The sequence below is a fragment of the Sorghum bicolor genome, chromosome 9 (assembly GCF_000003195.3).
Source record: "Sorghum bicolor cultivar BTx623 chromosome 9, Sorghum_bicolor_NCBIv3, whole genome shotgun sequence".
NCBI classification, from domain to species: Eukaryota; Viridiplantae; Streptophyta; class Magnoliopsida; order Poales; family Poaceae; genus Sorghum; species Sorghum bicolor.
The window spans coordinates 6,779,530-6,804,455 of record NC_012878.2 but is presented as its reverse complement, the minus strand read 5'-3'; the positions used below and the strand labels follow the sequence as shown (position 1 = coordinate 6,804,455).

The window sequence follows — 24,926 nt, the reverse complement described above, 5'->3', positions numbered from 1 at the left end:
AACGGCCGTTTAGACCGTTTAAACACCGTGTAAACGCTACACAATGATACACCGTTTCCGTTTAATCATCTGTTTAGTCCGTTTAATTGACCGTTTAGCCCGTTTAATGGACTGTAGCCCGAATAATGGCTAAACGGCAGGTGACCGACTGTTTACCGTTTAGCGTTTAGGAAAACATTGCATTTTAGTTTTATTTTAAGTTAAACTTCTCTAGCTCGATCAAGTCTACCGAGAAGTAATATGGAACTAATTTCATTAAACTCTGTCTCTCTAAAATATATATGTTGTGTATGTTAAACACTTTTTAAACAAAACTAATAGAGGACTGACCAATAATAACAAACTAAAATATGTAGTCAATGTTTGATCAAGTCTATAGAGGAATAATATGGAATTCATCTCATTAAACTCTGCCTCTCTAAAATAATAAATGTTATTTATGTTAACATATACTCCTATTTAACAAAACTAAGAGAGGGTTGACCTTTAATAACGAACTACAATATGTAGTCAATATTTGATCAAGTCTATAGAGAAATAATACAGAATTGATTTTATTAAACTCTGCCTCTCTAAAATACATACGTCGTTTGCGTTAGCATATTTTTTGTAACAAAATCAAAGGAGATGATTGACCAATAATAAAGAACTGAAATATGTACTGTAGTCAATGTTTTAAAAACCAGCAGGAGTAGTGGAGGAGTACCAGCAAATACCCAGTAAAAAAAAGGTTCCACGAGCGACGATAGCAAATTAAACTGAACGAGTCACTCAATTCTCTAATTGAAAAGCAAGAGTACGTGTACAACACGTTGTACTGTACACATGCTCACCTTGCTCATTCTAGAACGCCTAAAACCGAGATGCATGGTTACACACTCCCATCGCGTGGGGGCGACACAGCCGTTTAAATTTTATGAAAAATGGACGGCCACACCACGTGAGGCCTGGGCCCACCTGTCTGTCGCCCAGAAAAGTAATAATGAAGCAACGGTAAGCAAGAGGCGCAGTTAGTCCATAATTGGACAATATTTGTCAAATACAAACGAAAGAGCTACAGTGTCAATTTTGCAAAATATTTTGGAACTAAACAAGGCCCAAGGTTTTTAATTTCGTTATCGCAAAAAGTTCGGCAACCACAGAAATTACCGAATTTCACGAAATTCGGCCGAAATTTCACCGAAATTTTTTTAGAGACTAGCACATGAAGTATGCTTTTATTTTTAAAAAAATTAGATCTAAACAAATATCAATATGATTTATGATTACACATCTATTGAATAGAACAATATGCAATATAAACAATAAAAAATATGAGTCTAAAGTTATATAGCACATGTATTAGTATATAATAAAATTTCGGATTTTTCTTTCGGCCACCACCGAAATTACCGAAATTTCGGCAAAATTTCGCCGAAATTTTGAACCCTGTCGTACATATCGGATATTCCGGATCCGCATCCGGATGCGTGCTCCGATCGCTATAAATTCCCCAGCGGCCGCCCACCCGCAAGCGCAAGGCAAACCGCAACGCAATTCAATCAACAAAGCAATCGAAGCAGCAACCCCCGCCGGCGAGGCAAAGTCGAGTGCAATGGCGATGGCACCGTCCGCAGCATGCAGCGCCGTCTCGTTCCCGGCCTCCCCGGCGGCATCGGCGTCCTCGGCCCGGCCCCGCGCCGCCGGGGCGGCGAAGGGCGGCGGCAACGGCAAGTGGTGGGCGCCGCTGCTGGGTTGGTCGGGAAAGGCCGACTACCTGGAGGCCCCGGCACCGGCGCCGGTACCGGTGGCGCAGGACGAGGCGGCGCGGAGGCAGTTCGTGGGGGTGATGACGGAGGAGAAGGCCCGGGAGCTGCGGGTGCGGATGGCGCAGACGGAGTCGTTCCACGACGCCATGTACCACTCCGCCATCGCGTCCCGCCTCGCACGCTCCGCCTAGCGGGTGGTGTGCGCGCAGCGGCGGCGCCGCCGCAGCTCTGTGTGTACATATATAGTTTGTCATTAGCTGCTCTCACTGTTGGTGGAGGAGGGGAGATTGAACGGAAGAGCAAGTGGATCTGGGTTTTTTTTTTAGCGTGTGATCCTTGCTTGTTCTCCTTCCGCCGCATTGCTTGTTCTCCGGCCGGATTATTGTGATTCAACATTGAACTGGCATTGTTATGCTTTGCCCCCAAGAACATGTACTTCGTAATCCATTGTTGTGATCTCGATAAAAAAAGAAAAAGAAAAAAAAAAATCCTTCTTCACTTTAACTGTGGTCTCCAACTGTATGCTCCACTGGTGGTCGATGGAGGCTGTTTAATCGAGATGAGCGTTCTTGTCATTTTGCATCGTCTGATTGCTCATCATGCCATTGCCATGCCAGGCTGAAGCAGAGGCACCAGCTATGGCCTTGTTTACTTTAAAACAAAATTGCAACTATTTTTTATTGTATTTGATAAATATTGTCCAATTATAGATTAACTAGGTTTAAAAGATTCGTCTCGTAAATTATAGGTAAAATGTATAATTACCTTTTTTTTATCTATATTTAATGTTTTATGATGTGCTGCAAGATTTGATGTGCAAAATATTTTAAGAACAAACAAGGCCTAGATCCAAAAAGTTTTTTGACTTTAACACTTTTATCTTTATTTGATAAACATTGTCCACTAGAGTTAAAAGATTCGTCTCGCGGTTTTTATTTTTATCTATATTTAATACTTTATACATGTGTATTCGATGTGACGAAAAATCTTGAAAAAGTTTTTATTGGGTAAAGCCTACGGCGAGACGCATGCTGGTTTGTTCGTCTTTGGATAACCCACGGCCGTCTCTGAGTCTGAGCCCGGAGTTGAGAGATGCAGGGGGTGCAGTGCAACGGACGCGGTCGGTGGCCCGTGACCTTGCCGGCGCGTGGCGTTGGCGGTGACTCATCAGCCTTGTCGCCGCGCGAGCAACCGCACTTGCAGGCGCAGCATGATCCCGTGTTTTAATCAGTACTGATACTAACACGTACCAGTTTGTTATGATTAGCCACACCAAGTCACCAACCACTCCTCAGGTCTAGAGCACCACGCACGCGTGCGCTGACGAGGATCCGAGACGGCTCAACTCTACCCATCGAGACTGCGCGCGAGACCAGCGAGCAGACTATCAGCATGAAAAGATCAACATCAGCATCAGGCGTAAAAAGAAAGATCTACACTGCCACTTTGTGATTTGTGAATCTACACTTTTCCTCTTCCCCACGTAAAATATTGGCAGCTAATAAAACCCAAATGTACTTCCTGAAAGTCATATAGAATCATCCACGACATTTTTGTGAAAAGTACTAAAATATCAGCTTTGTTCTCTACATCATTCTTATTTGAAGTTATATAATTTAGACTAGTCTATTTACCCTCCCATCTAAAATCGTATCCACATTAATTTACGAACTAATCATAGATCAGTTGGTTGGATAGCTTGTGATAGAACCTGTCTATCCAGATTCAAGTCCGTGACTTAACATATGTACTCGTACGTATTTTCTTGGATTTATTTTAGGATTTAACGACACTATACTTTTAGTGGTAGCCGTTGTATCCCTCAATAGTAAAACGTTTGTGGTCACTTCGTCAATCTCAGATTTGTCGATTCAACTCGGTTCTTCGGAGTGCTCATAGGGATAGAATATGTGTGTCTGCGTTCATAGGTGAGATGCACTCATATATATTAGCATATACATCTATAGCTGGTCTTGGAAAAAAAAAACCTAAAATCATATCCACATCTCCTCTTAGCCGCCTAGAAATTCGTGTCAAAATCTTTAACGTTAGCACATGCTTGCTCCAATTTTAAACAGTATATATATACTCCCTCTACTCATATTTATAAAACATTTTAGTTTATCTCAAAATATTATTTTTATTATGCATCTAAACACAATATGGTTTATATCAAAATTTATGTATCTAGAAAAATTTAAAAAAGGTTTTTTTTTTAAATTTAGAATGAAGATAGTAAGTTTTTTTTTTATAATCTTTCTGTGAATTCTTTCTGCCCCATCGTTATCCAAACAACTTTTAGAATAGAGAGGGGCTTGTGAACCCTTTCATCTCATGGGCAAAGGTTGTTCTCGCGGCTAGCGTGAATTTTAGTATGAACATTTTAGTATGCAGAAAATATATAAAAAAAGGTCTAAACGAAAGAGCTGCCGAATATGTAAAAACAAAGAAAGCAACACACTACAACGACAAAGATAAATAGTAAAGGTATATCAGAAGCAACAACAAGCCTAAGATTTCTTTCTTTCTTTTTTTTTTACGATGGCAACTAATAAACGAAGAAAGATATACTTAATCGACAACCGTCAGTTGAATACACATCACACAACATCTAGCTTGTCACGCTCGCCAACTCAACACGATCGTTTGTACCTCTGTATGTACGAGCTCAGCTCCACGGCACCACCCGAATCCAAAATATCTATATAATATACCACGTGACGTTTTACCAACGGTATAAAAAGTTCGGATCAAATTATTCTTTATTCAAAAATAAAAAAAAATAAATTAATCACTAATCTCATGACTGAATATACTATTCACTGATTTTTTTATATAATAAAAAATATTATTAAATAGCTGATAAATTCAATAGCTAAAGACCAAGACTTATATATATATTTACTTGTTTTTGGTGAAAAAGACAAAAAAAAAATCAGATAGGAAGGCCTCTATTCTATTCTAGAAGACCTAATTCGAGAAGGTCATCCCGCGTGCTCCCCCAGCATTAACCGGCATCACCGTCATCACGGCACAAGAGGCAGCGAGAGGGAGCACCGCACGAAGGCCACGGCCCCACAGCCTGGACCCACGCATCAGTGGCCTTCCCAGGGGGGATGGGGCCCGCCAGAAATAAAAGCAACCGTTACGCACCGCGTTTTCACGATGCGGACCACCAACGTGTCCACGCGACGCGGTGGTCTTTCTTATCCATAATCCACCCGTACCCGCACCCGCACCCGCACCCGCTCCGTTCCCGGCTGCTATAAATGCCAGGCCGACCCCGCGGGGAGCCTCCATCAGCAATCACCAATCTCGCCTCTCGCATCGCAATCGCAACACCCAAGCAAAGCAAAGCCTCGCGGAGAAGGAAGCAACCGGCCGATCGGAATGGCGATGGCACCGTGCGCACCGGTCTCCTCCGTTCCCTTGGCCGCCCGCCCGGCGGCGACGGGGTCTCCTTCGTCTGTCCGTCCGCGCGCCGCCGCCGCCGCCGCTGGGGTGGTCCGCGCGGCTGGGGCGACGGAGGGCGGCAGGTGGTGGGCGCCGCTGCTGGGGTGGTCGGGGAAGGCCGACTACCTCGAGGCCCCGGCGCCGGCGCCGGCGGTGGCGCAGGACGACGAGGCGGGCGCGCGCGGCAGGCAGTTCGTGGGTGGCCTGACGGAGGAGAAGGCCCGGCAGCTGCGTGCGCGGATGGCGCAGACCGAGTCCTTCCACGACGCCATGTACCACTCCGCCATCGCCTCCCGCCTCGCCCGCTCCGCCTAAACCGGAAGCCCGCCCGGCCGGGAAGCAAGTCGCCGACGTCGCCGTAGATCTAGAGCTCCACCCATTGTCGTCGTGTGTTGTATATACCTACCAGTCGTTTCCTTTCCGTTTCGGGGGTCGGGGATGTGTTTGTTTCCCCTCCTCTCCCCCCATTATCGTCGTCGTCGTGGAGCAGGAGGGTGAGGGATCTGCCGGTTTTACGAGGCGCCCCCCTCCCCTGCTCTGCTCTGCTCTGCTCCGTGCTCCGATAGGATCCGGAGCCCGCCGTCCTGAAACCATTTCCGATCTGCGCTGGAATGGCGCAGATCCGCGAAGCGTTTATGCATTGTACTACTGCTACTTGATGATGAAATTGGATAATCTATTATTGCTGTTGCTAAATTTTCAATGCTCCCCTGCCAGATCTGGTGGCGTGCATTCCATTTTTGATTCCACCCTTGGCGAAATGGTTGACCCTTTGTTTGATGATGTTGGGATTTTGGCTGATCTTCTTTCAATTATTGGGTTTAGGCGCACGACCTTCCGCCACTCTGCCTAATCCGTGTCTCGCTCAATGATTTCTTCTTCATAAGCTCAGGCCTTCTTTAGTTCTTAAAAAATTTTGTAAATTTTTTCAGATTTTTCTATTACATCGAATCTTGCGGTACATATGTTATTTTATGATGGGATAATATTTATAAAATATAAACAAAAATAATACGGTGTTTATTTTGCTAAAAATTTTGGAACTCAACGAGACCCGAATGCCCTGTTTATAGAACCAATTAAAATCGGATTCTTCGCCGTCCCACCGGGAGTCAAACAGGTAGTTAAACCAAAACCAGATGCAATGCAGCGTCCTCAGAATATCTAATTTTAGGTCGCAAAGCTGCCGAGCGAATCCACTTGCCGGCCGAAACGCGCAACGGCACAAAGCTGCCGAGGGAAATTGGAGCAAAGTGGCCGGCCCGTGCAGGCAGAGCAGATTATTCTAGCCTCGAGCGGGGGTGCCCCAACGTGACGTGCTTAAAGCTGAGGGGAACACGGAATCTTTTCCCGTACAACGATTAACTTGTGTACTATGAGTATTTGCTAACAAATGAACTACTGTATCATTATCAGTTAGCTTATTTCTCATAGAGAAGTTTTTTCTTTTTGCAATTGTTTTTAACCGCAGGAGAAAAGGAATATGGAACACGCAAATTTTTTTGTGTCCCTATATTTTTTTAAAAAAAATGAAATTGAATTGATTCATGTAAAATTCATATGTGCTTAACTTCGTTTTCTGAGAAATAACTTTAACTTAATATTTAAAAAATATTAATATTTTTATATAAAATTAATATCACTAGATATAAATGTTGCACATATTTTTTATAAATCTAGTTAAATTTAGTGTATAAAAAAACCAACAATTATTATAAATCTAGTTAAATTTAGTGTATAAAAAACCGAAAATTATTTAGAGACGGATAGATATATCTAGTATCTAGGTCATGAAACGACCATGTTTCAACGTTGTTCAATCCGTACTAGCGAGGAGAGAAGCTGCCAAAGACAAGACGGGTACGGCAACCATTGACGTTTTCATCCGTCAATAACCAAGTCCATACCAGTTTTTCACAGTTGGAGGCCGTATCCATCGCTAATTCGCTATCAGATCAGCTGTACAATGGACAAAACTCGCCGAACCAGCTAGAGTCTTCGCATTCGCTGTCTCACTGATGCCATGAGTCCATCTGCCCATGACGGTGGTAACGAGACCAGAACAAAAACACTAGTTGCATCATACACAGAGGGGCACACTTTACAATCTCTCTTTGTTTCATATTATTACGCTGTGCATTGATGCCTTAAGAAATGGGGCACATAATCATCGTCCATTTGTCCGGTTCATAGAACAAACTCCAGAAGTCCCCAGGAAACTGATAGGCAGCCTCGTTACCTAGTGGGTTCCGCTCTCTTTTTTTTTGGGGGGCCATCTATAAAAATTTTAAGATTCCCCACCTTAAAGAAACAACAGCTCAAGGCCCCTTTGGAACTTAAGAAACTTTCCTGTTTCTTGTGTTTTTCCTTTGAAATTTATATACGATTCCTTCGTTCCAAAGATCCCCAATCATTCAGCTCTACTACTGATATCTAATATCATCGATATATACAATCCAAATTTGAAAATCAAAATCTCAGTAGCCAACGGGAGCCTGCAAATGGAATACCATCGCTGGAAATATTTCTCGCAGTCTGGAATTATTTTCTGTGCTCAAACATTCCATCCTTTTGGCAATATAATAGCACGAACCAAACAAAATTTAGGTACATAGCACACTAGTAATGTGAATAGCCAAGTCAGTTCTCATCCAATCTGGAATCCCGATGGAATCAAAATTTTTTGCTGCCTGAACTTATCTCTTCATCCTCCGAAGGATGCCCCATCATTTGCTCTCCACGTCATACAATTCCGATCTGAAAGGGCAAGGATAAACCACATTAGTACGTCCAGATCATATCTCTTTGCAAATTACACTAGCACAGATCTTCACTGCCAAATGATAAGTGTTATCCACATGAAGAAAGCACGCCTGTCGTTCTCTAAAAAAAGAAAGCACGCCAGTAACTTTGTGCATGTGGACAAACCATTTGCAGAAAACCGTGGAAGCTGCAAGAATATTTTTAATAGGGAACGGTAGCGTCGCCATCTGGCATGGCAGGTCCATTGAAGATCACAGAAAAATCAAGCAGCGACAGTGATAGACAAAGATTTGGAAACCAGTTTCCACAACAAGAGCAGCATGAAAATATGGGTGCCCTTTTCAGATAGGGACTACATAGTACAAGAATGTCCAGGACCTATCCTTTGTGGGTTACCCTTACATAGCTTTCACAACTAAAATATCAAGGTGTTTAAAGAAACAGCTAAAATAACAAGAATTATCTTCATGAAGCAGGTTTATCTGTAATTTTGGGCATATGGACAAACTAAACAGAGACAACGTGGAAGTTGCAGGAAATGGGTCCAATATGAAAAATGTTTTGCCGAGTCATCAGGCATGACAGGGCAACTGAAAGATACATCCTTATCATTAGCAGACAGGAAGGTGTGTATTCATGCACAATCAGAATTAACTGGTACAGCAAATATATTCACAAACAATGGCAATGCAAACCAGTTTGCACAAGCAAGAACAAGAAAGAAGGGGTGCCTTTCAGACAGGGACTGAACACAGTCTACTTATTTAGGTCGACACTCCCTACTTTCCTACATAATGCATAACCAGGATCCAAGTACCAACATTTACATGTAACAGGAGAACTTCATCGTAGGTGAAACTAAAAGAGCAGTTCCTGTCCCTTGTTCAGCATTCACATTTCACCCATAGGTTTGCATATGTCATATAAGCTATTCATCACATCTACAGTAACAGAAACAGGTAACTCAGTATGAGGAAAATTAGAGTCTGGTTTGGCTACTGTCTTCACATCCTAAGGTTTCCTATTATACAATGCGAAACAAGTTCTTTGCTGACATATATGATTTTTATGACATACAGGATTTGATGTGATATGCCCATACTACAAGTAGTTCAATACTAAAACATGGGTACCGGATATACTCCAGGTTAAATAAGCCTGAAGCATTAAATCTCCACTGAATATATCTGATCTTTATATAGGCAACAGATCTAGTGCAAACTCATCTCCCGTGCAAACTATGAAACTCTAATCTGGACCGCAGGATGTTGATCCAAGGGAGCACATGAGAGAGGTGGAAGGAGGGATTTGTAAAAGTGTGATTAAGAGCAGGCGGTTAAGTGCAAAATTACCCAATCTCTCCACGCCCCTTGGATCAACATCATGTGGTTCAAATTAGAGTTTGCACAGTTTGCACGGGAGATGAGTTTACACTAGATCCGTTGCCCTTTATATAAGCTAGACATTAGCACGACAGTTTATTTCACTTCAAGTGCCATAAGAGTTCAATGTTAAATCAACATAAGATTGTAGGAAAACCAAGCTAATACCTAGATGGATATACTCACAACATAGATTAGTATTGATATCAGGATGGCAAACTTGCACAGAAAATTAGTGTGTTTTCTGTAAGTTTTAGAAAGATGGAATACAATCTGCTGAGCAGTAATCAAGAAAAACTGGCCTGAGGGTATATACCCTGCAAGATGTGTGGTACAAAGGAATCCATATGTTTAGATGTTCTTTGGCGGATCTTTGTGTGGAGTATTTGCTGAGACGTGCTAGATTGGCAGCACATCCTGTAACCTATGAACTAGGAGTTTTCAGGATTTCTTGAATTTAATTTGTAAAAACAAATAAAAACTCTGTTTACTCTTCATATTGGGCTATGTTTGATGGACACTTTGGCTCAGCAGGAATGATTTGTTTTAAGCGATTTAGCAAGAAGGAGAACCAACGATGGCTCACATCTACAGCTGAAGACATGAGGAACCAGCTTGTGACACTTTACACTATTACTGATTTTGTTTGGTAGAGCTTTACTCCTAGTTTCTTCGAGCGGATTCTGTGGTGTCCTACCAAACAGTTGAAATGTAACTGAACTCTGATAGGGAGCTGACAAAAATGACTTCCCCATTTACACTACGAGCTGGGAGCTATAAAAACCCACTCCCCGTTCCATCACCATCAAAATCATTTCTCACCTGCTCCCCACCCTGCTCCCCCACCAGAATCATTCCATCAGAGAATCGAGGAGTAAAGCTCAAAAATCAAGTGGAGCTCTACCAAAGTGGACCTAGGTGCTTTTGCGACTTCGTTAGTTGTGTTCTTTGGTTAGAATTTCCTGCTTTTGCTGTTGGAAGCCTAATCTGAGAGTCATCCTTATCTTAGTGCTTTCCATTGTAAAAGTAGGTTAAAGCTCGTGAATCTGTGACTTGTCATGTAAAGCTAGTAACCCCAGAGGATCTATTTTGCTTTCTATAAAACAGGGAAAGCCTTTGGTTTAGAAAGACAACACAGATTGGTACATAACCTATTCTTCCATAGTTTCTATGTCCCTATAAAATGCATCCGGATATGCACAAAGAAGAGTAACTTTTAGATAAGAACTGAACATAATCTACTTATTTAGGTCCCCTACTTTTCTATGTACGGAGTAATGCATAACCAGGATGCTAACATTTACATGTAAAAAGAGCACTTCATAGTAAGCATGAAAGAACAGAAGTTCCTGTTCCTCGTTCAGCACTCACATTTCACCCATAGGTGCACACATGTTATATAAGCTATTAATCACATCTACAGTAACAGAAACATGTAACTCGGTAAGAGAGGACAATTACACTCTGGTTTGACTACTGTCTTCACATCCTAAGATTTTAAGGAATCCTAAATTATACAATGTGAATGAAGTTCTTTGCTGACACATATGACCTTTTGTCATACAGGATTTGATGTGATATGCCCATACTACAAGCAGTTCAATAAGCCGAAAGCATTAAGTCTCCACTGAATATATCCGAAGGTAGACATTGGCACGAGAGTTCATTTCACTTCAAGTGCCATAAGAGTTTGATGTTAAATCAACATAAGATTGTAGGCATAGTTCTTACGGCGTAAAGGCGAGACACGGCGATGGGGGGGCGCCTGGACGCCTAGGCGCCCGCCTTGCCCGCCTAGGCGCCCATTCTGCAAGGCGATGGGGGGCGCCTGGACGCCTAGGCGACGCCTTGAGAACTATGATTGTAGGAAAACAAACTAATACCTAGATGGATATACTCACAAGTCACAACATGGATCAGTATTGATACCAAGGCGGCGGACTTGTGGAAAGAAAAACCTCCACAGAAAATTGGAGTGTTTTCTGTAAGGTCTAGAATGATACAATACAATCTGCTGAGCAATTAATCAAGAAAAACAGGCCTGATGATATAGCATGCAAGATGTGTGGTAGAGAGGAATCCATATGTTTATAGTTCCCTCTCCATATAAGAGCATCTTTGTAATGTCATTCATGCAGTGATGGAAAGCTTTGAGCAAGTAGGAGGACCAATGATGGGTCACATCTACAGCTGAAGACATGAACCAGCTCATGGCACTTTGCACTAGTACTGATTTTGTTCTGTCGACAGATATGGGATAGGCTTAAGTGCTTTTGCAACTTTGTTAGTTCTTTGGTTAGAGTTTCCTGCTTTTGCTGTTGGAAGCCTAATCTTGGCGGCATTCTTATCTTAGTGCCTTCCTTGTAAAAGTATATCAAAGCTTGTTAAACTGTGACTTGTCATGTAAATCAGGTAGCGTCTGCGGATCTATTTTACTTTCAGGGCCTGTTTGGTACAGCTTATAAGCTGCTTATGGCCAAAATAAGTTGAAATCAACAGCCCAACACTACGCTTTTCCGCATCTTATTCCCAGAGCTCTCATTTGTACTAAAAAGCAGAAGCTGGGTTAAGACCAGCTTATTTTGACCGCCGCTTTTACTCTATCTGTGCAGCTTATCTGGGAAGCGCTTCCCAGATAAGCTGTACCAAACATAAAACAGGGAAAGCCTTTGGTCTAAGAAACAACATAGCTTGGTACATAACCTAGACGTGCTTCTCTTCCATAGTTTCTTTCTTCCTATAAAATGCATCCGGATATGCACAGAACGTTGTGTAAAGTAGACCAACAATATGTACGGGTCAACTTTCAAATTAAGATACATGGATAATTCCTCCTGCTTGTTCCAATTTACCCTGAAATCTTAACTATCGACTATAGATATTGAAAAAATAATGATATCTAGTACCTTATTAATACTGCTCATCACAGCATGCCAAGTCACTAATATTCCTCATGAAGAGAACATAAAAAAATATAATTATAATCACCGTGATGATACTACAAAAAGGTGTCCAGTTCATTAGATCATATTCTGGTAGTGTCTTTTTTCTTTCATTTTCTAAAAGATCTCCTTAATGTGATTGATTGATCTCCTCGCTTGAACGTGATCGTGCAGCATCACGTTTTTTTATTGTACTATCCGGAATCTCACAATGACGAATAATGCTCTTATCACTGCATGCATGTCATACATATGTCATATGATATGACTACTTTTATTGTGGTACAAGAAATGAAACCATTTATGTGCAGTGAACAGAATGTTAGTTTCTTAGTGAGCACCGTCGAGATCATACTAGCTTCGGCTATTTCCTTACTGATGATTTATTGGGCACAACAATATGTAGCAAACTATTCAGCGCATTTATTCGATCTACAATTGCACAACAAATGTTTGAGCATTCCAACACACACCATATCGCAATGTCACGAAATTACAGCCGTTCCAATCAGCATCAACATTACCAGGCAAGCACCACAATTCGTTTTTGGCAATCGACATCTAATAATAACAGGGGGCACATGGAGAAGCAGGGGAGCACGTGGGCGCGCACGCGAGAGAGAGTGTAGGAAAACGTACATGAGGTAGGCGCCGTGGGCGAATGCGCCGGCGAGGACGCCGTAGAAGAGGCGGTCCCTCACCACGGGGTTGTGCCGCAGCCCGATCCTGACTGCCCCGTCGAACCACGCGGTGAAACAACCGAAACACAAGTCAGCAAACGCAGAAACGGAAGGGGGGTAGAATTGGGGGGCGAAGGGCACGGAGAGCGTACTGAGAGGGAGCACGGGGGCGTAGACGAGCGGGAGCAGCAACATATACGGCGGCTTCCGCTCGCGCTGCGGGGGCCGCCTCACCGCCGCCGGATCGCTGACACGAGAGCACGATGCGGGTGGGGGTGAGATCGCTGGGAGCGGAGCAAAATCGGGCGAAAGCGAAGGCGAATTGATTTAATAACTGGAAGTAGATAGCTTACTCGAACCGCGAGGAGGAGGAGGAGGAGGACGCCATGGCCCCGCTGGAGACGGAGGCGAGGAGATCGAAACCAACGGAGGAATCTGAACCAGGAAGAGGAAAGCGGTAGAGGGGCTTGGCTTTGGCGGCTTGGCCGCGTTCCGTCGCGTGCTTCGGTTTTGGTCAGTTCGGGGGCGCTGCTGGTTTTGGAATTCGTATATACAGTGGGTGGGCACCGTGGGGGTTTTTTTTTTTCTACTTGAAATACGCCTCTACTTCGTGGTTACGTAATGTGTAGTGGGCCAAAATGTGGCTTACTGGATCGGGTAGCCAGCCCAACTAACGAGGGACAACTACTGGCCCGGCCCATATTGTCACTACCGCAGCTCCCACAGCCCGCTGAGAGCTCTCGCCGTCTCGCGGCTTCCGAATCCTGACGCGAGTGGATCGGCGGCGGCGGGCGGCGGGCAGCGATGATGCTGAGGGCCCGGGGAGCGGCGGGGGCGCTGCTCCGCCTCGCCGGCGCTGGAGCTGGAACTGGCGTACAGAGGGGCGGGGTCACTCCGCTAGCGCGCGCGGCGTTAGCTCGCGGCTTCCTGGATTTCCGCAAGGTAAGCGGCTGCTTCGTCTCGGTTCCTCCTCCTCGTTTCCTCCGCAACTGCAGTTGCTATTAGTTAGAGTCAAAATGAAGATGGTTGAGAGTGAAAGAGTGACTTTTTGTGTGTGTGTGTGTGTTGCTGGAGTGATTAGACGGGGAACAAGGAGGCCATGGAGCAGGAGAAGGAGAAGAAGAAGGCCAGGCTGTAAGGCTTCCTCCCCTCCCACCTCGTTTACTAGCCATTAGCAGTTACTGATGCTGCACTGCAGCATTGTATTGATGTAACAACATGCTAACATATGATGCTTTGGTTCTGATTGGTCTAGTGCAGTACCGATGAAATGAGTAGAGGCTACTTCGCAGACATTGCTGAGATCCGCAAGAATGCCGGCAAGGTATGTATATCACCTACATATATGTACTAGTATGTACCACATTGTTGTTGATGGGTTTGAGCAACCAGTAACCACACTATGATAAAAAATGGTTCAGATTGCGATGGCGAGTAAGGTCATCATCCCGGAGGCAGATGCTGTGAAGTTTCCTGATCTTGCTGTGGATTCCCCTGCTGGAGGGGCGCTGCATCTGCCTCTTGTTGTGCCTGCTCTGCAAGGCGATGATGGTGAGGCTGGAGACCATGTGATTCCCGGTGCTTCTTTGGTGTGCCTTTCCTTCCGTGCAAGCTCGCTGGTATGAGGAACTGCCCAGCTGCTCTTTGTTAGATATTAGCTGTAGTTTGCAGCCTTGGCAATGTGAATTACAACTGTTTGGTTTTGCATTATGTCCACAAAAAACTAGCGCCACACCTTTTAAGTTACTGTGTACAGATGCATATTTCTAGGATTATATAGACATTGACCAGATGGTCTTCATGGTACTTGTGTCTGATAAAATCAATTTCCACCAACTACCCTGGCAATAGACTAAATGCAGACAATCATTTTCTTTTTCCTAGCCAATTTTCTAGGCAGGACTTGACATCCGGCTGCAACTTCTCTCACCATAACAGAAAACAATTCAGTGTAGGATATTGTGCCCACCAGTGCATATTGTTTGTGGATTGACTGGCCAAATTTCGGCAGTGTAGTATCAAATGCATCCACACTTGTTAGATGCCCCTAAAGGGCTGTTAACTAGGAAGTCTAGGACTGAAGGTGCACATATTCCCTTTTTTGGATTTGATTTTTGGGTTTCATTTTTTCTTCATGGCCTTTTTTTGAGTGTACCAATCTCTATATTTGGGTTCCCCTTGCATATGTCATTTTTTTTGCCTCTTAATGATTTTGTTCCAAAAAATATATTAGTATGAAATTTCATATTTCTTTTACATCTGTCACTTTACATTGCATTGATTGTATGCAGTGAAACTAATGTGCTATATTAATCTTAATAAGTCAATGGTTAACTGGTCCTCAACAGAAAATGGCAGAGTCATGGAGTTTACCTTTCCTGGATGCATTCGGTGCTGCCAAGAATGTGCATGTTTATGAGGTATTGGTGTTATACTACTCTTAATGATTACTGGTTTGGTGTTGGCAATTTTGAGTGTAAATGAAAGAAAATAATGGATGGCACTGAGATCTTGTAACTGTACAATTCATTATCTAATTCTTTTTTACTTCTGCACATCGTTGATAATGGCTAAGAGCCTAAGATGCTTTACCATTAATAGTTCATACGATTGTCCTTTATGTGATTCAATCTGAATTTTTGTTACGTATGTTTATTGCATATCAGAATTAGGAAAATTATTTAGCTGTTATTTTATTGCATGTGATGGAAAAAGGAAAAGGGCCTGTGGTTAAACTTTAGCTAGCGAGGTACATTTAACGGTTGGGATTATGGGCAGTGCTGAGAGGGGGAAATGTGACATTATTCCAAGCAGCAACGTGAAAGAAAATATGTTATGTTCCAGGTCTCATTTATAGATTCTTGGCTATTATCATTGAGTCCTGTGAGACGAGCATTTCTCAAGGTGATGAGGAAATCTAACAATCCACAGAGACATGTTGTCTATGGTTTCGGGGACCATTATGACTTCCGGAAGAAGCTTCAAATTATAAACCTTCTCACTGGGTAACCATAATTCCTTTCTCTGTGGTCATTTGATATAAATGCTAAAAGTAGTTTTTCTTGTCAATATAAGGTAGTTCTACTCTTGAACTGCAGATACATATACCTGGTTGATAGCCTGGGAAGAATAAGATGGCAAGGCTTTGGATCCGCAACACAAGAAGAGCTGTTGTCACTTACAGCGTGTACCTCCATTTTGTTAGATGAAAAATGAGATGAGGTGGCTACCTTTTCTGTTTTTTTAACTTCTGGTAGAAGATATTTTGCTTTTCACTCATCAAATTGAGGCATTTTTTTTTGGTGTGGCTAATAAGTATTGGATGGCTGGTTTTCTGATCTCCAATCACATTGTAGCAACATTGATTGCTTGAGGTACAGCCTCGATTTTCTGGTTGCAAATGATATCCATACGTTACAGTAGCATCATTACATTTTAACTGTTATCTTAATAAGGTCGCTGACCTGATTACGTACGTGCTTAAGGTCGGAGGGGAATTTTATGTCATGGAACGTGCGTAGTTGATGAAGATAATATAACTGTTTGGTATAGTATTTCTTTTCGAGTCCAAGCTTGGCTAAGTTTCCGAGATTAAGTTTAAAGCACGTCTCATAGAATCCAAAGCAAATTTCAGCCAAACCAAATTTCTTCTCTCCTAGAATGATGAACGTGTGATGTTGATGTTGATTTATTACGAGAGAAAAAATATTATTCTATGGCTGAAAAGTAGTGTTGATTATTATGAGAGAAAAAATACTATTCCATGGCTGAAAAGTAGCGTTGATAAGTTCAAGCCAACAAGATCTCGGATGATTGTGGGGTTCAATTATCTAGGAGCATGAGTCCTAACTTCAAAGTCCAAAGGCATTTACTCTGTGCAGTTTTTATACTTGATGGTTTCTAATAAGTATAATAGTAGGATGTAAGAAGACTCAATGCTGATGTGGAGAGAAGAGAAAAGAGAGAAGAAGTGGACTGTAAGCTTACAAAAAGTTTAGACATAAAAAAGAGAAACTCTGTGAGTCATGTATTAATGTTGAATAGTTAACTAGTATAAGGGTGGGTTGGAAGGTGGGCTACAAGGCAGCCAGTAGCCGGTTGTATTATTAGTCTTGCTCTAAAAGATAATTGTCGATTTATAGCTTGGCCATTTAGAAAATCCTTGTCCTTTGGAGGACAAATTTTCTCATGGCTTCTTAGTAACATTAAACATCTCACTAGAGACAATTTAGCTAAAAGAAGACCGGTTGATCATAGATCAATTAGTTGGATTTTTTTTTGTTGGATTTTTTGTGGTGAAATCTACTCACCTAGGTTCAAGTTCCCGACTTGACACAATTGCTCATATTTTCCTAGATTGTGCTATGCTTTTAGTGGTAAGCGACGTGTTCGTCGACTGCGAGGCGCCTGTGGTAACTTCGTCAGGTTATTCGGAGGTGGTCATAGGGATAGAGTGTGCGTGCGTGTGTTCATAGGGGTGAGTGTGTGTAGATTTATTCTAGGATTTAATGGCGCTATTCTTTCAGCGGTAGGCGACGTGCGCGTCGACAGCATCTGTGGTGACTTCGTCAATCTCAAGTTTTGTCGATCCAACTCAGATCTTCGGAGGCACTCATAGGGATAGGGTGTGCGCATATGCGTTTATAGGGTGAGTGTGTGCTCATGTATGTGAGTGTCTGCATGCATCTGTAACTGGTTCTCGCAAAAAAAAAAAGAGTATCTAGAAACTGTGAAATGCTCATTTGTTTTCTAGGTGATATCTAGTAAGAGCATTTCCAACCGTTTCACAAATTCGTTTTCCAAATCTTGTTGTTTGTCAACTCCCAAAATAATATGGGGAGGAAAAAAGATCTCATCTTCAACAGCTTGGTAAATTTCATTTCAAAAAACTAAAAATTCACTAACGAAATGAAGAGCCCCGCTAAGCGAACAAAGAGCCTTACTAAGCATGAGGAGAAAGAACGATGCTAAGTACGGAGCCCGCGCGTATATTTATGCGCTAGGCAGAAAGATATGCCAAGTTAGAAAAGATAGGGAATTGATATGCTAAACTGTTAGAGCATCTCCTACCGTTTGGTAAAATTCGGTTGTCAAATCTTGTTGTTTGCCAACCCCTAAAATAACATGGGAAAAAAGATCTCATCTCTATGAGTTTGGCAAATTTTGTTTCTAAAGATCGAAAACCCGCTAACAAAATAAAGAGTCTCGTTAAGCGAACGAAGAACCCCACTAAGCGAACACGCAGACCCACTAAACATGAGAAAAAAGACCGATACTAAGCATGCAGCCCACGCACATATTTGCACTCTAGACAGGAAGATATACCAAATCAGAGCATCTCCAATAATTTTGTAAATAGCTTTCCCATCTTTGATTTTTTTAGAAAAATCTCAAAAACTCGTCTCCAATAGTTTGGCATACGACTTTCCCAACTTTTGCCGATTCGTAAAACATCGATGAATCCGCGCATATATGCGCGCGTCGGGAGAGCCGCGCATCTGTCGTTTCCTGTGACTTCTTCTCCCGCGTCGTCGTGTTCCTCGTTTTTGTCATGGCGGTCGGGGTCCTCGAGCATGAGGAACCATGGGCCCCGTGCCGTTACGCGCGAGTAAGCGGCGCAGGAGATACGGGACTCCGTGGCGGTGCGCCGCCACGGAGACGGAAGTAGCTGGCCGGCGGGAGGCACGCGAGCACGCGCTCCAGCATATCGTCGTGGACGAGGCCGGGCGCCGCGCGCTTGCGTTTCTTGTCTCCGGCAACTCCGTCCAGCATGGCCGCCATCCTCGACACAGGCATCGGCGCCGACTGCAGCGGCATCATCAGCACGGTTCGGTTCTGTATACGTTTCGGACTCCCTCTCCGATGATGAGTCTGGAGCAGTGTCTGCTAAAGATATCAGGCACGACAAGTGCACTCAACAAAGCAATCATGCAGCGATTCGTCCTCGGCCAGGTGCCGACTAAGTTGCACCGGATACGGATACGGCGTGATACGGCATTTTCCAAAAACAGAGATACGCCGATAAGTATATAAATATGCCAAAAAATCAGAATACACTCTAGAAGAACAATCAGCAAATAAAAATGGCAATACAAAGATATTACTAGTGCCATACGGCCATGAATCATCTAAAGACATTGTGGCACTTGGTTTTAAGATTCTTACAACACAATAATAAATACTGGCTCTTAGATTCTTACACCACAATAATAAATATTAGGATACGGGAGACATGGCTAAATTTAAGGCTCAGTGGCATCTTCAAATATCATCCCTTCAAATTCTGCCATAAAATTTGCACTCTATTACAGCATTTTCTCCATCAGAACCATTTTTCTCGACCTTATTAACATGCTTCCAGAGAGGATATCTATCATCACAGATCTGATTCACTTCAGCAACACTATCCCATCACTTGATACATTAACACCGCTAGGTTCAGAGACATACAATGGAGAACTTCCACTACCACTTGCCATCTCTAAACATGAACGATATGGAATGTGTAAGACATAATTTACTGTCCCTCTTCTCTCTTTGCCCTGCGTTGGCAGGAGCAGGTGGTCAACTTCAGTTGCCACTGTAGAAGTATGACAATAAGCCATTTAGTCTTCCATAGTTGGTAGAAATACACCAGCTAGAGTAGTGGGCTGGTATAAGCAGGTACAAGAGTAGATAATGGCTGATATAAGCCATGAAGAGTAGTAGTATGGTGTGGTGTAGTCACCATCCAAGTAATGTACCAGCCGGTACATGTTTTGTGTATATATACTCTACCTATGCAATGGAAAAGGGCAGCTCAATTTGCCACAACATTCAGTGTTTAAGAGCTCAAAGCTCTTCTTCCACCTTGGTGCAGGGGAGAAGGGGAGGAGAGGAGAGTAGGAGTTGCTCACCTCTGGCAGGCCTTGGGCCAACACGTGGTATCAGAGCCGTACAAGCCGTAGCTAGGTCCACCGACCGACAATGGCAGAGAATGCGCCCTGGAACAGTGGCGAGGAGGGTGGTGAACACCAGCTCCAACCGGTGCCGCCGCAGGTCGAGGTGCGCGTGGTTAAGGAGTATGGCGGCAGCATCTCTTGGCCCATGCTCACCCACACCAACTACGGTGAGTGGGCGGTGCAGATGAAGTGGAAGCTGCGGGGGCGGAAGTGGTGGCGGACGGTGGAGGAAGATGACCAGAGCGAAGATGCCCAGGTGGGGGTTATGGAGGCGCTCATGGCATCGACGCCGGCAGAGTACCATGAGGCGCTGGGCGCCAAGGAGACCGCGAAGCAAGCCTGGGAGATGTTGGAGTCCATGTGCGTCGGCTCGGACCGAGCCAAGCGGGTGAGGATTCAGCAGCTGCGTCGGGAGCTCAACGACATCCGGTTCAAGTCCGGTGAGTCGGTGGAGGACTTCACCCTCCGTCTCTATTCTCTGGCCACTCAGCTGGCCACCTACGACAAGAAGGTGGAGGACGAGGACCTCGTCACCAAGTTGCTGTGTGTCGTGCCGGCGAAGTACTCGCAGCTCGCCATGTCCATCGAGACGATGCTGGACATCTCCACATTGTCTCTGGAGGACGTGGCCGGGCGGCTGCGGTGGCGAAGAGCCGCAGCATGGCGCCGCCGGAGAAGGAAAAGCCCAAGCTCCTGCTGGCCGAGGAGGAATGGTCAGCGCGCATGAAGGAGAAGCGGCGGTCCAGGGAAGGCTCCAGCCACGGTGGCGGCGAACGCGGCGGCGGCAAACAGCTGGAAAAAGGCTCGGGGAACAAGAAGAAGGGGAAGAAGAAGTTTACCGACCCGAACGCTTCCCGCAAGTGCGGCAAGGTCGGGCACTAGGCACGCGAGTGCGCGGAGCGCAAGGAGAAGAAGGAAGAGACACATCTTGCGGAGGCCGACAGCGACAGTGATCACGCACTCCTAATGGGAGTGTAGTGCGCGGAGCAGAGTGGCAAGGAAGAGGGGCTGGAGGTGGAGCAGAGTCCTACGCCACCGGCCGTCCATCACCTTGACGAGCCACGGGCGCAGGTCCATCTTGGGGTCGTCGAAGATGAGTCAGAGTAGAGGTGGTACCTGGACTCCGGCGCGAGCAACCACATGATCAGGTGTTGCGTCGCCTTCTCTGAGCTGGACGAGAAACACGCTGAGAGCGTCAGGTTTAGCGACGGCTCTCGGATAGAGATCCGTGGGCGAGGCACGATGTTGTTCAGGTGCAAGAAGGGTGAGCACCGTGCGCTCTTGGAGGTCTACTACATCCCCGAGCTTCAGTGGAGCATCCTCAGCTTGGGACAGCTGGATGAGCACGACGCGGAGGTGCTCATCCACGACGACGTGCTTCGGATTAGAGACCAGGACGGTCGTCTCCTGGCGAAGGTACAACGCTCACGTAACTGGCTTTATCTCCTTGACTTGAAGATCGAGCAGCCGGTGTGTCTGGCAGCAGCGTGCACAGAGAGGCCATGGTTATGGCACGGCCGGTTCAGCCATATCAACTTCGATGCACTAGGTCGGCTTGGCAAGATGGTGGTCAGCTTACTGGAGATCAAGCACGCTGGCGAGCTCTACAATAGTTGCCTGGCAGGGAAGCAGAGGCGGCTGCCATTCCCCAAGGCGGCGAAGTATCATGCAGAGGACCTACTCGAGCTGGTCCATGGAGACCTCTGTGGGCCGATTACGCCGACGACTCACGGCGGGCGGAGGTATTTCCTCCTGCTCGTGGACGATTGCGGTCGCTACATGTGGCTGCAGCCCCTACATGCGGACGCCATCAGGCGCTTCAAGGCGCGGGTGGAGGTGGAGTCCAGGAAGAAACTGAAGGTGTTGCGGACAGATTGTGGCGGCGAGTTCACGGTGGTCGAATTCACCACCTACTGTGTCGAGGAGGGGATGGGGCGTCATCTCACTTCGCCCTATTCTCCTCAGCAGAACGACGTGGTGGAACGCTAGAACCAGACCATTGTTGGGATGGTGTGTTCGATGTTGAAGGCAAAGGGGATGCCGGCGATGTTCTGGGGCAAGGCGGTGAGCACGACTGTCTTCATCCTCAACTAAGCCCCCACCAAGGCACTGAAGGGGCAGACACCGTTCGAGGCATGGCATGGGCAAGCCCAATGTCTCGTTCATGCGCACATTCAGCTACATTAGGCATGTGCGCACCACTAAGCCAGGCCTCAGCAAGCTAGAGGACAGGTGCACCAAGGCGGTGGTCCTCGCCTACGAGGGGGGTCCAAGGCCTATAGGCTCTACGATCCGGTTGGCGGGAAGGTGGTAGTGTCCCGGGACGTCGTCTTCGATGAGGCGGCGGCCTGGAAGTTGGAGGAAACCAAAACCGGGGAAGCACCAGTGGGCGGTGGCATCGACGACACCTTTGTCGTTGAGCACGTGGTGATTCCTAGCCACGGCACGGCGGCGGAGCAGCCGCCAGAGCCAGCAGTTGCGGCGGACGTCGAGTCACCTGCTGCAGCCGAAGCAGGGGAGCCACCCAGTCCAGGCAGGGCTAGGCACCTAGATGCGCCCCGGCTGACCAGAAGGATCTCTTGGTTCGCCCAAATAGAGGACGCCGACGACGGCCACAATTGAGTACGCCTCGCCACCGTCCAGCGTCTCCGACTTCGTGGATGCTTTCCATGAAGGGGAGGAGTGCGATTTCGACGGGTGGACAACATGGTCGGAGAGGTGGCTATACCAGGTTTAGCGAAGCGGCTGCTCGATGACAGCAGCCACACTCTGCTCTTGATGAGCGCAGAGGAGCTAGCAACCTTCGCCATCGCGGAGCGAGATGCGGCGTGGCGAGCGGCCATGCTCGAAGAGATGTGGGCGATTGAAGACAACGAGACTTGGGACTTAGTCGATCTGCCGGCAAGATGCCGACCGATTGGACTCAAGTGGGTCTACAAGGTCAAGCGCGACGAGCGGGGAGCCATGGTAAAGTACAAGGCGTGGCTCGTCGCCCGTGGTTTCATGCATCGTGAAGGAGTGGATTTCGAAGAGGTGTTTGCGTCGGTGGCACGCATGGAGTCGGTGCGGCTTCTGCTAGCGCTCGGGGTGGCCAAGGACTGGCCGGTCCACCACCTCGACGTGAAGTCTACCTTTTGAACGGCGACCTGGCGGAGACCGTCTTCGTCAAGCAGCCGCCGGGCTCGTCGTCAAAGGCGCAGAGCGCAAGGTCTCACGCCTACACAAGGTGTGATACGGGTTACGGCAAGCGCCACGGGCCTGGAACCCAAGCTCGACGCCACCATGGCGGAGCTTGGGTTCTCGCGGTGCGCCACGAAGCATGCCCTGTACATCTGATGACGGGGAAGGAGCACCTCATCGTCGGGGTGTACGTGGACGATCTTATCGTCACCGGCGCGCAGGCGGTTGATATCGCGCGGTTCAAGGAGGAGATGGCGGCGTGTTTTCGGATGAGCGACCTGGGGGTGTTGTCCTACTACCTCGGCATTGAGGTGAGGCAGGGCGAGGACGCTATTAAGCTTAGACAGCGAGCCTACGCGCTGAAGCTACTTGAGCGGGCATGCATGGCTGGTTGCAAGCCGGTTGCCACGCCGATGGAGAGCACATCAAGCTCTCCACGTAAAGCACTGCAGAGAAGGTGGACGCCACTCTCTACCGCAGCATTATCGGCGGGCTGCGCTGGCTCACACACGGCGCCCGGACATCGCCTTCACGGTGTGGTTCGTGAGCCGTTTCATGGAGGACCCAAGGGAGGACCATTGGGTAGCGGTCAAGCGGCTGCTGCGGTATGTCCAGGGCTCAGCGGAGTTGGGCATCGTCTTCCCCAAGCGTGGCGGCGTCCAGCTTTTGGTGTTCAGTGAGGTGCCGCCAGAGGCGGTGGAAGGAGCAGCGCTGACGGCGTTCAGTGATGCAGACATGGCCGGCGATATTGATGGACCGCGAAGCACCTCCGGCGTGCTCGTCTTCCTTGGCTCATCACTGGTGGCTTAGCAGTCCCTAAAGTAGAAGATGGTGGCGCTGTCGACATGTGAGGCTGAGTACGTCGCAGCGGCCACAATAGCGTGCCAAGTGGTCTGGTTGTGGCGGTTGCTGGGAGAGCTCACTGGAGCCAAGGTTCAGCCACCGACACTTAAGGTGGACAATCGGCCGGCGATTGCACTGGCAAAGAACCCAGTTCTCCATGATAGGAGCAAGCACATTGATGTGAAGTTCCATTTGCTTTGGGATTGTGTCGATGGAGGGCAGCTGGTCATCGAGTTCGTCGAATCTGGGCAGCAACTCACTGACATCCTCACTAAGTCACTCGGGAAGCTTCGGTTTTAGGAACTGATGAAAATGATTGGCATGGTGGAGGTCAAGTGAGGACAACAGGATTAGGGGAAGATTGTAAGACATAATTTGTTGTCCCTCTTCTCTCTTTGCGCTGCGTTGGCAGGAGCAAGTGGTCAGCTTCAACTGCCACTGTAGAAGTATGGCAATAAACCATTTAGTCTTCCATAGTTGATAGAAGTACATCAGCTAGAGTAGTGGGCTGGTATAGGCAGGTACAAGAGTAGATAATGGCTGATATAAGCCATGAAGAGTAGTTGTATGGTGTGGTGTAGTCACCATCCAAGTAATGTACCAACTGGTACATGTTTTGTGTATATATACTCTACCTATGCAATGGAAAAGGGCAGCTCGATTTGCCACAACATTCAGTGTGCAGGTTCAGTTCAAGTCTGAACCATGTGGTGTGTGTTCTGTGTGCTGAAGAGCTCAAAGCTCTTCTTCCACCTTGGTATAGGGGAGAATGGGAGGAGAGGAGAGTAGGAGCTGCTCACCTCGGGTAGGCCTTGGGCCAACATAATGCAGATTAAGAACTAACTGAAGTGGAGGAGATCGAGAAGTTGTATGAATCAGTGAATCACTGACCTGAGCACCAACCTGTGGCCTACGGGCGGCGGCGGCAGCAACTGGGGCAGGCGGGCAGCAGCGGTGCATCGTTGGCGGTGGAAGGAGCAGTCGGCCTCGCTGT

The 24,926-nt window shown here is 46.2% G+C and overlaps 5 protein-coding genes across 6 annotated transcripts; 4 read left to right on the top strand and 1 right to left on the bottom strand.

The window, feature by feature from the left end:
* Nucleotides 1,276-2,073, top strand: LOC8072712 (translation initiation factor IF-2). Its single transcript, XM_002440653.2, has one exon. It carries the CDS (start codon nucleotides 1,466-1,468, stop codon nucleotides 1,937-1,939), a length of 474 nt encoding a protein of 157 aa, XP_002440698.2. The 5' UTR covers nucleotides 1,276-1,465; the 3' UTR covers nucleotides 1,940-2,073.
* On the top strand, nucleotides 5,032-5,897 carry LOC8080955. Its single transcript, XM_002440652.2, has one exon. The coding sequence runs from the start codon at nucleotides 5,139-5,141 to the stop codon at nucleotides 5,514-5,516; it is 378 nt and encodes a 125-aa protein (XP_002440697.1). The 5' UTR covers nucleotides 5,032-5,138; the 3' UTR covers nucleotides 5,517-5,897.
* Nucleotides 7,663-13,504, bottom strand: LOC8072711. The gene is made up of 4 exons (XM_021447970.1): nucleotides 13,322-13,504; nucleotides 13,121-13,215; nucleotides 12,928-13,018; nucleotides 7,663-7,958 (listed from the first exon to the last, which is right to left on the bottom strand). Exons 1-4 carry the CDS (start codon nucleotides 13,354-13,356, stop codon nucleotides 7,928-7,930), a joined length of 252 nt encoding a protein of 83 aa, XP_021303645.1. The 5' UTR covers nucleotides 13,357-13,504; the 3' UTR covers nucleotides 7,663-7,927.
* LOC8072710 lies at nucleotides 13,742-16,399 on the top strand. 2 transcript variants are annotated; one of them, XM_002440651.2, is made up of 7 exons: nucleotides 13,742-13,910; nucleotides 14,050-14,102; nucleotides 14,229-14,292; nucleotides 14,390-14,587; nucleotides 15,317-15,388; nucleotides 15,813-15,973; nucleotides 16,067-16,399. In XM_002440651.2, exons 1-7 carry the CDS (start codon nucleotides 13,773-13,775, stop codon nucleotides 16,182-16,184), a joined length of 804 nt encoding a protein of 267 aa, XP_002440696.1. In that variant the 5' UTR covers nucleotides 13,742-13,772; the 3' UTR covers nucleotides 16,185-16,399. The 2 variants fall into 2 exon arrangements, with proteins under 2 accessions (XP_002440696.1, XP_021303644.1); XM_021447969.1 differs by having other exon boundaries at nucleotides 13,751-13,910; nucleotides 14,224-14,292.
* LOC110430386 (uncharacterized mitochondrial protein AtMg00810-like) lies at nucleotides 23,245-23,899 on the top strand. Its single transcript, XM_021448046.1, has 2 exons — nucleotides 23,245-23,490; nucleotides 23,570-23,899. Exons 1-2 carry the CDS (start codon nucleotides 23,245-23,247, stop codon nucleotides 23,897-23,899), a joined length of 576 nt encoding a protein of 191 aa, XP_021303721.1.

What these genes read in the sequence shown, in the direction of transcription:
- LOC8072712 (XM_002440653.2), top strand. Translation starts at nt 1,466, where the DNA reads ATGCGTGCTCCGATCGCTATAAATTCCCCAGCGGCCGCCCACCCGCAA.
- LOC8080955 (XM_002440652.2), top strand. Translation starts at nt 5,139, where the DNA reads ATGGCGATGGCACCGTGCGCACCGGTCTCCTCCGTTCCCTTGGCCGCC.
- LOC8072711 (XM_021447970.1), bottom strand. Translation starts at nt 13,356, where the DNA reads ATGGCGTCCTCCTCCTCCTCCTCCTCGCGGTTCGA. An exon ending in CGCCCCCGTGCTCCCTCTCA is followed by an intron (nt 13,019 to 13,120) that starts GTACGCTCTCCG and finishes TCGACGGGGCAG; the next exon opens with TCAGGATCGGGCTGCGGCAC. An exon ending in GCCCACGGCGCCTACCTCAT is followed by an intron (nt 7,959 to 12,927) that starts GTACGTTTTCCT and finishes TTGCCCTTTCAG; the next exon opens with ATCGGAATTGTATGACGTGG.
- LOC8072710 (XM_002440651.2), top strand. Translation starts at nt 13,773, where the DNA reads ATGATGCTGAGGGCCCGGGGAGCGGCGGGGGCGCTGCTCCGCCTCGCC. An exon ending in CCTTCCGTGCAAGCTCGCTG is followed by an intron (nt 14,588 to 15,316) that starts GTATGAGGAACT and finishes GGTCCTCAACAG; the next exon opens with AAAATGGCAGAGTCATGGAG. An exon ending in AGAATGTGCATGTTTATGAG is followed by an intron (nt 15,389 to 15,812) that starts GTATTGGTGTTA and finishes GTTATGTTCCAG; the next exon opens with GTCTCATTTATAGATTCTTG.
- LOC110430386 (XM_021448046.1), top strand. Translation starts at nt 23,245, where the DNA reads ATGACGGGGAAGGAGCACCTCATCGTCGGGGTGTACGTGGACGATCTT. An exon ending in GCATGGCTGGTTGCAAGCCG is followed by an intron (nt 23,491 to 23,569) that starts GTTGCCACGCCG and finishes TCTCTACCGCAG; the next exon opens with CATTATCGGCGGGCTGCGCT.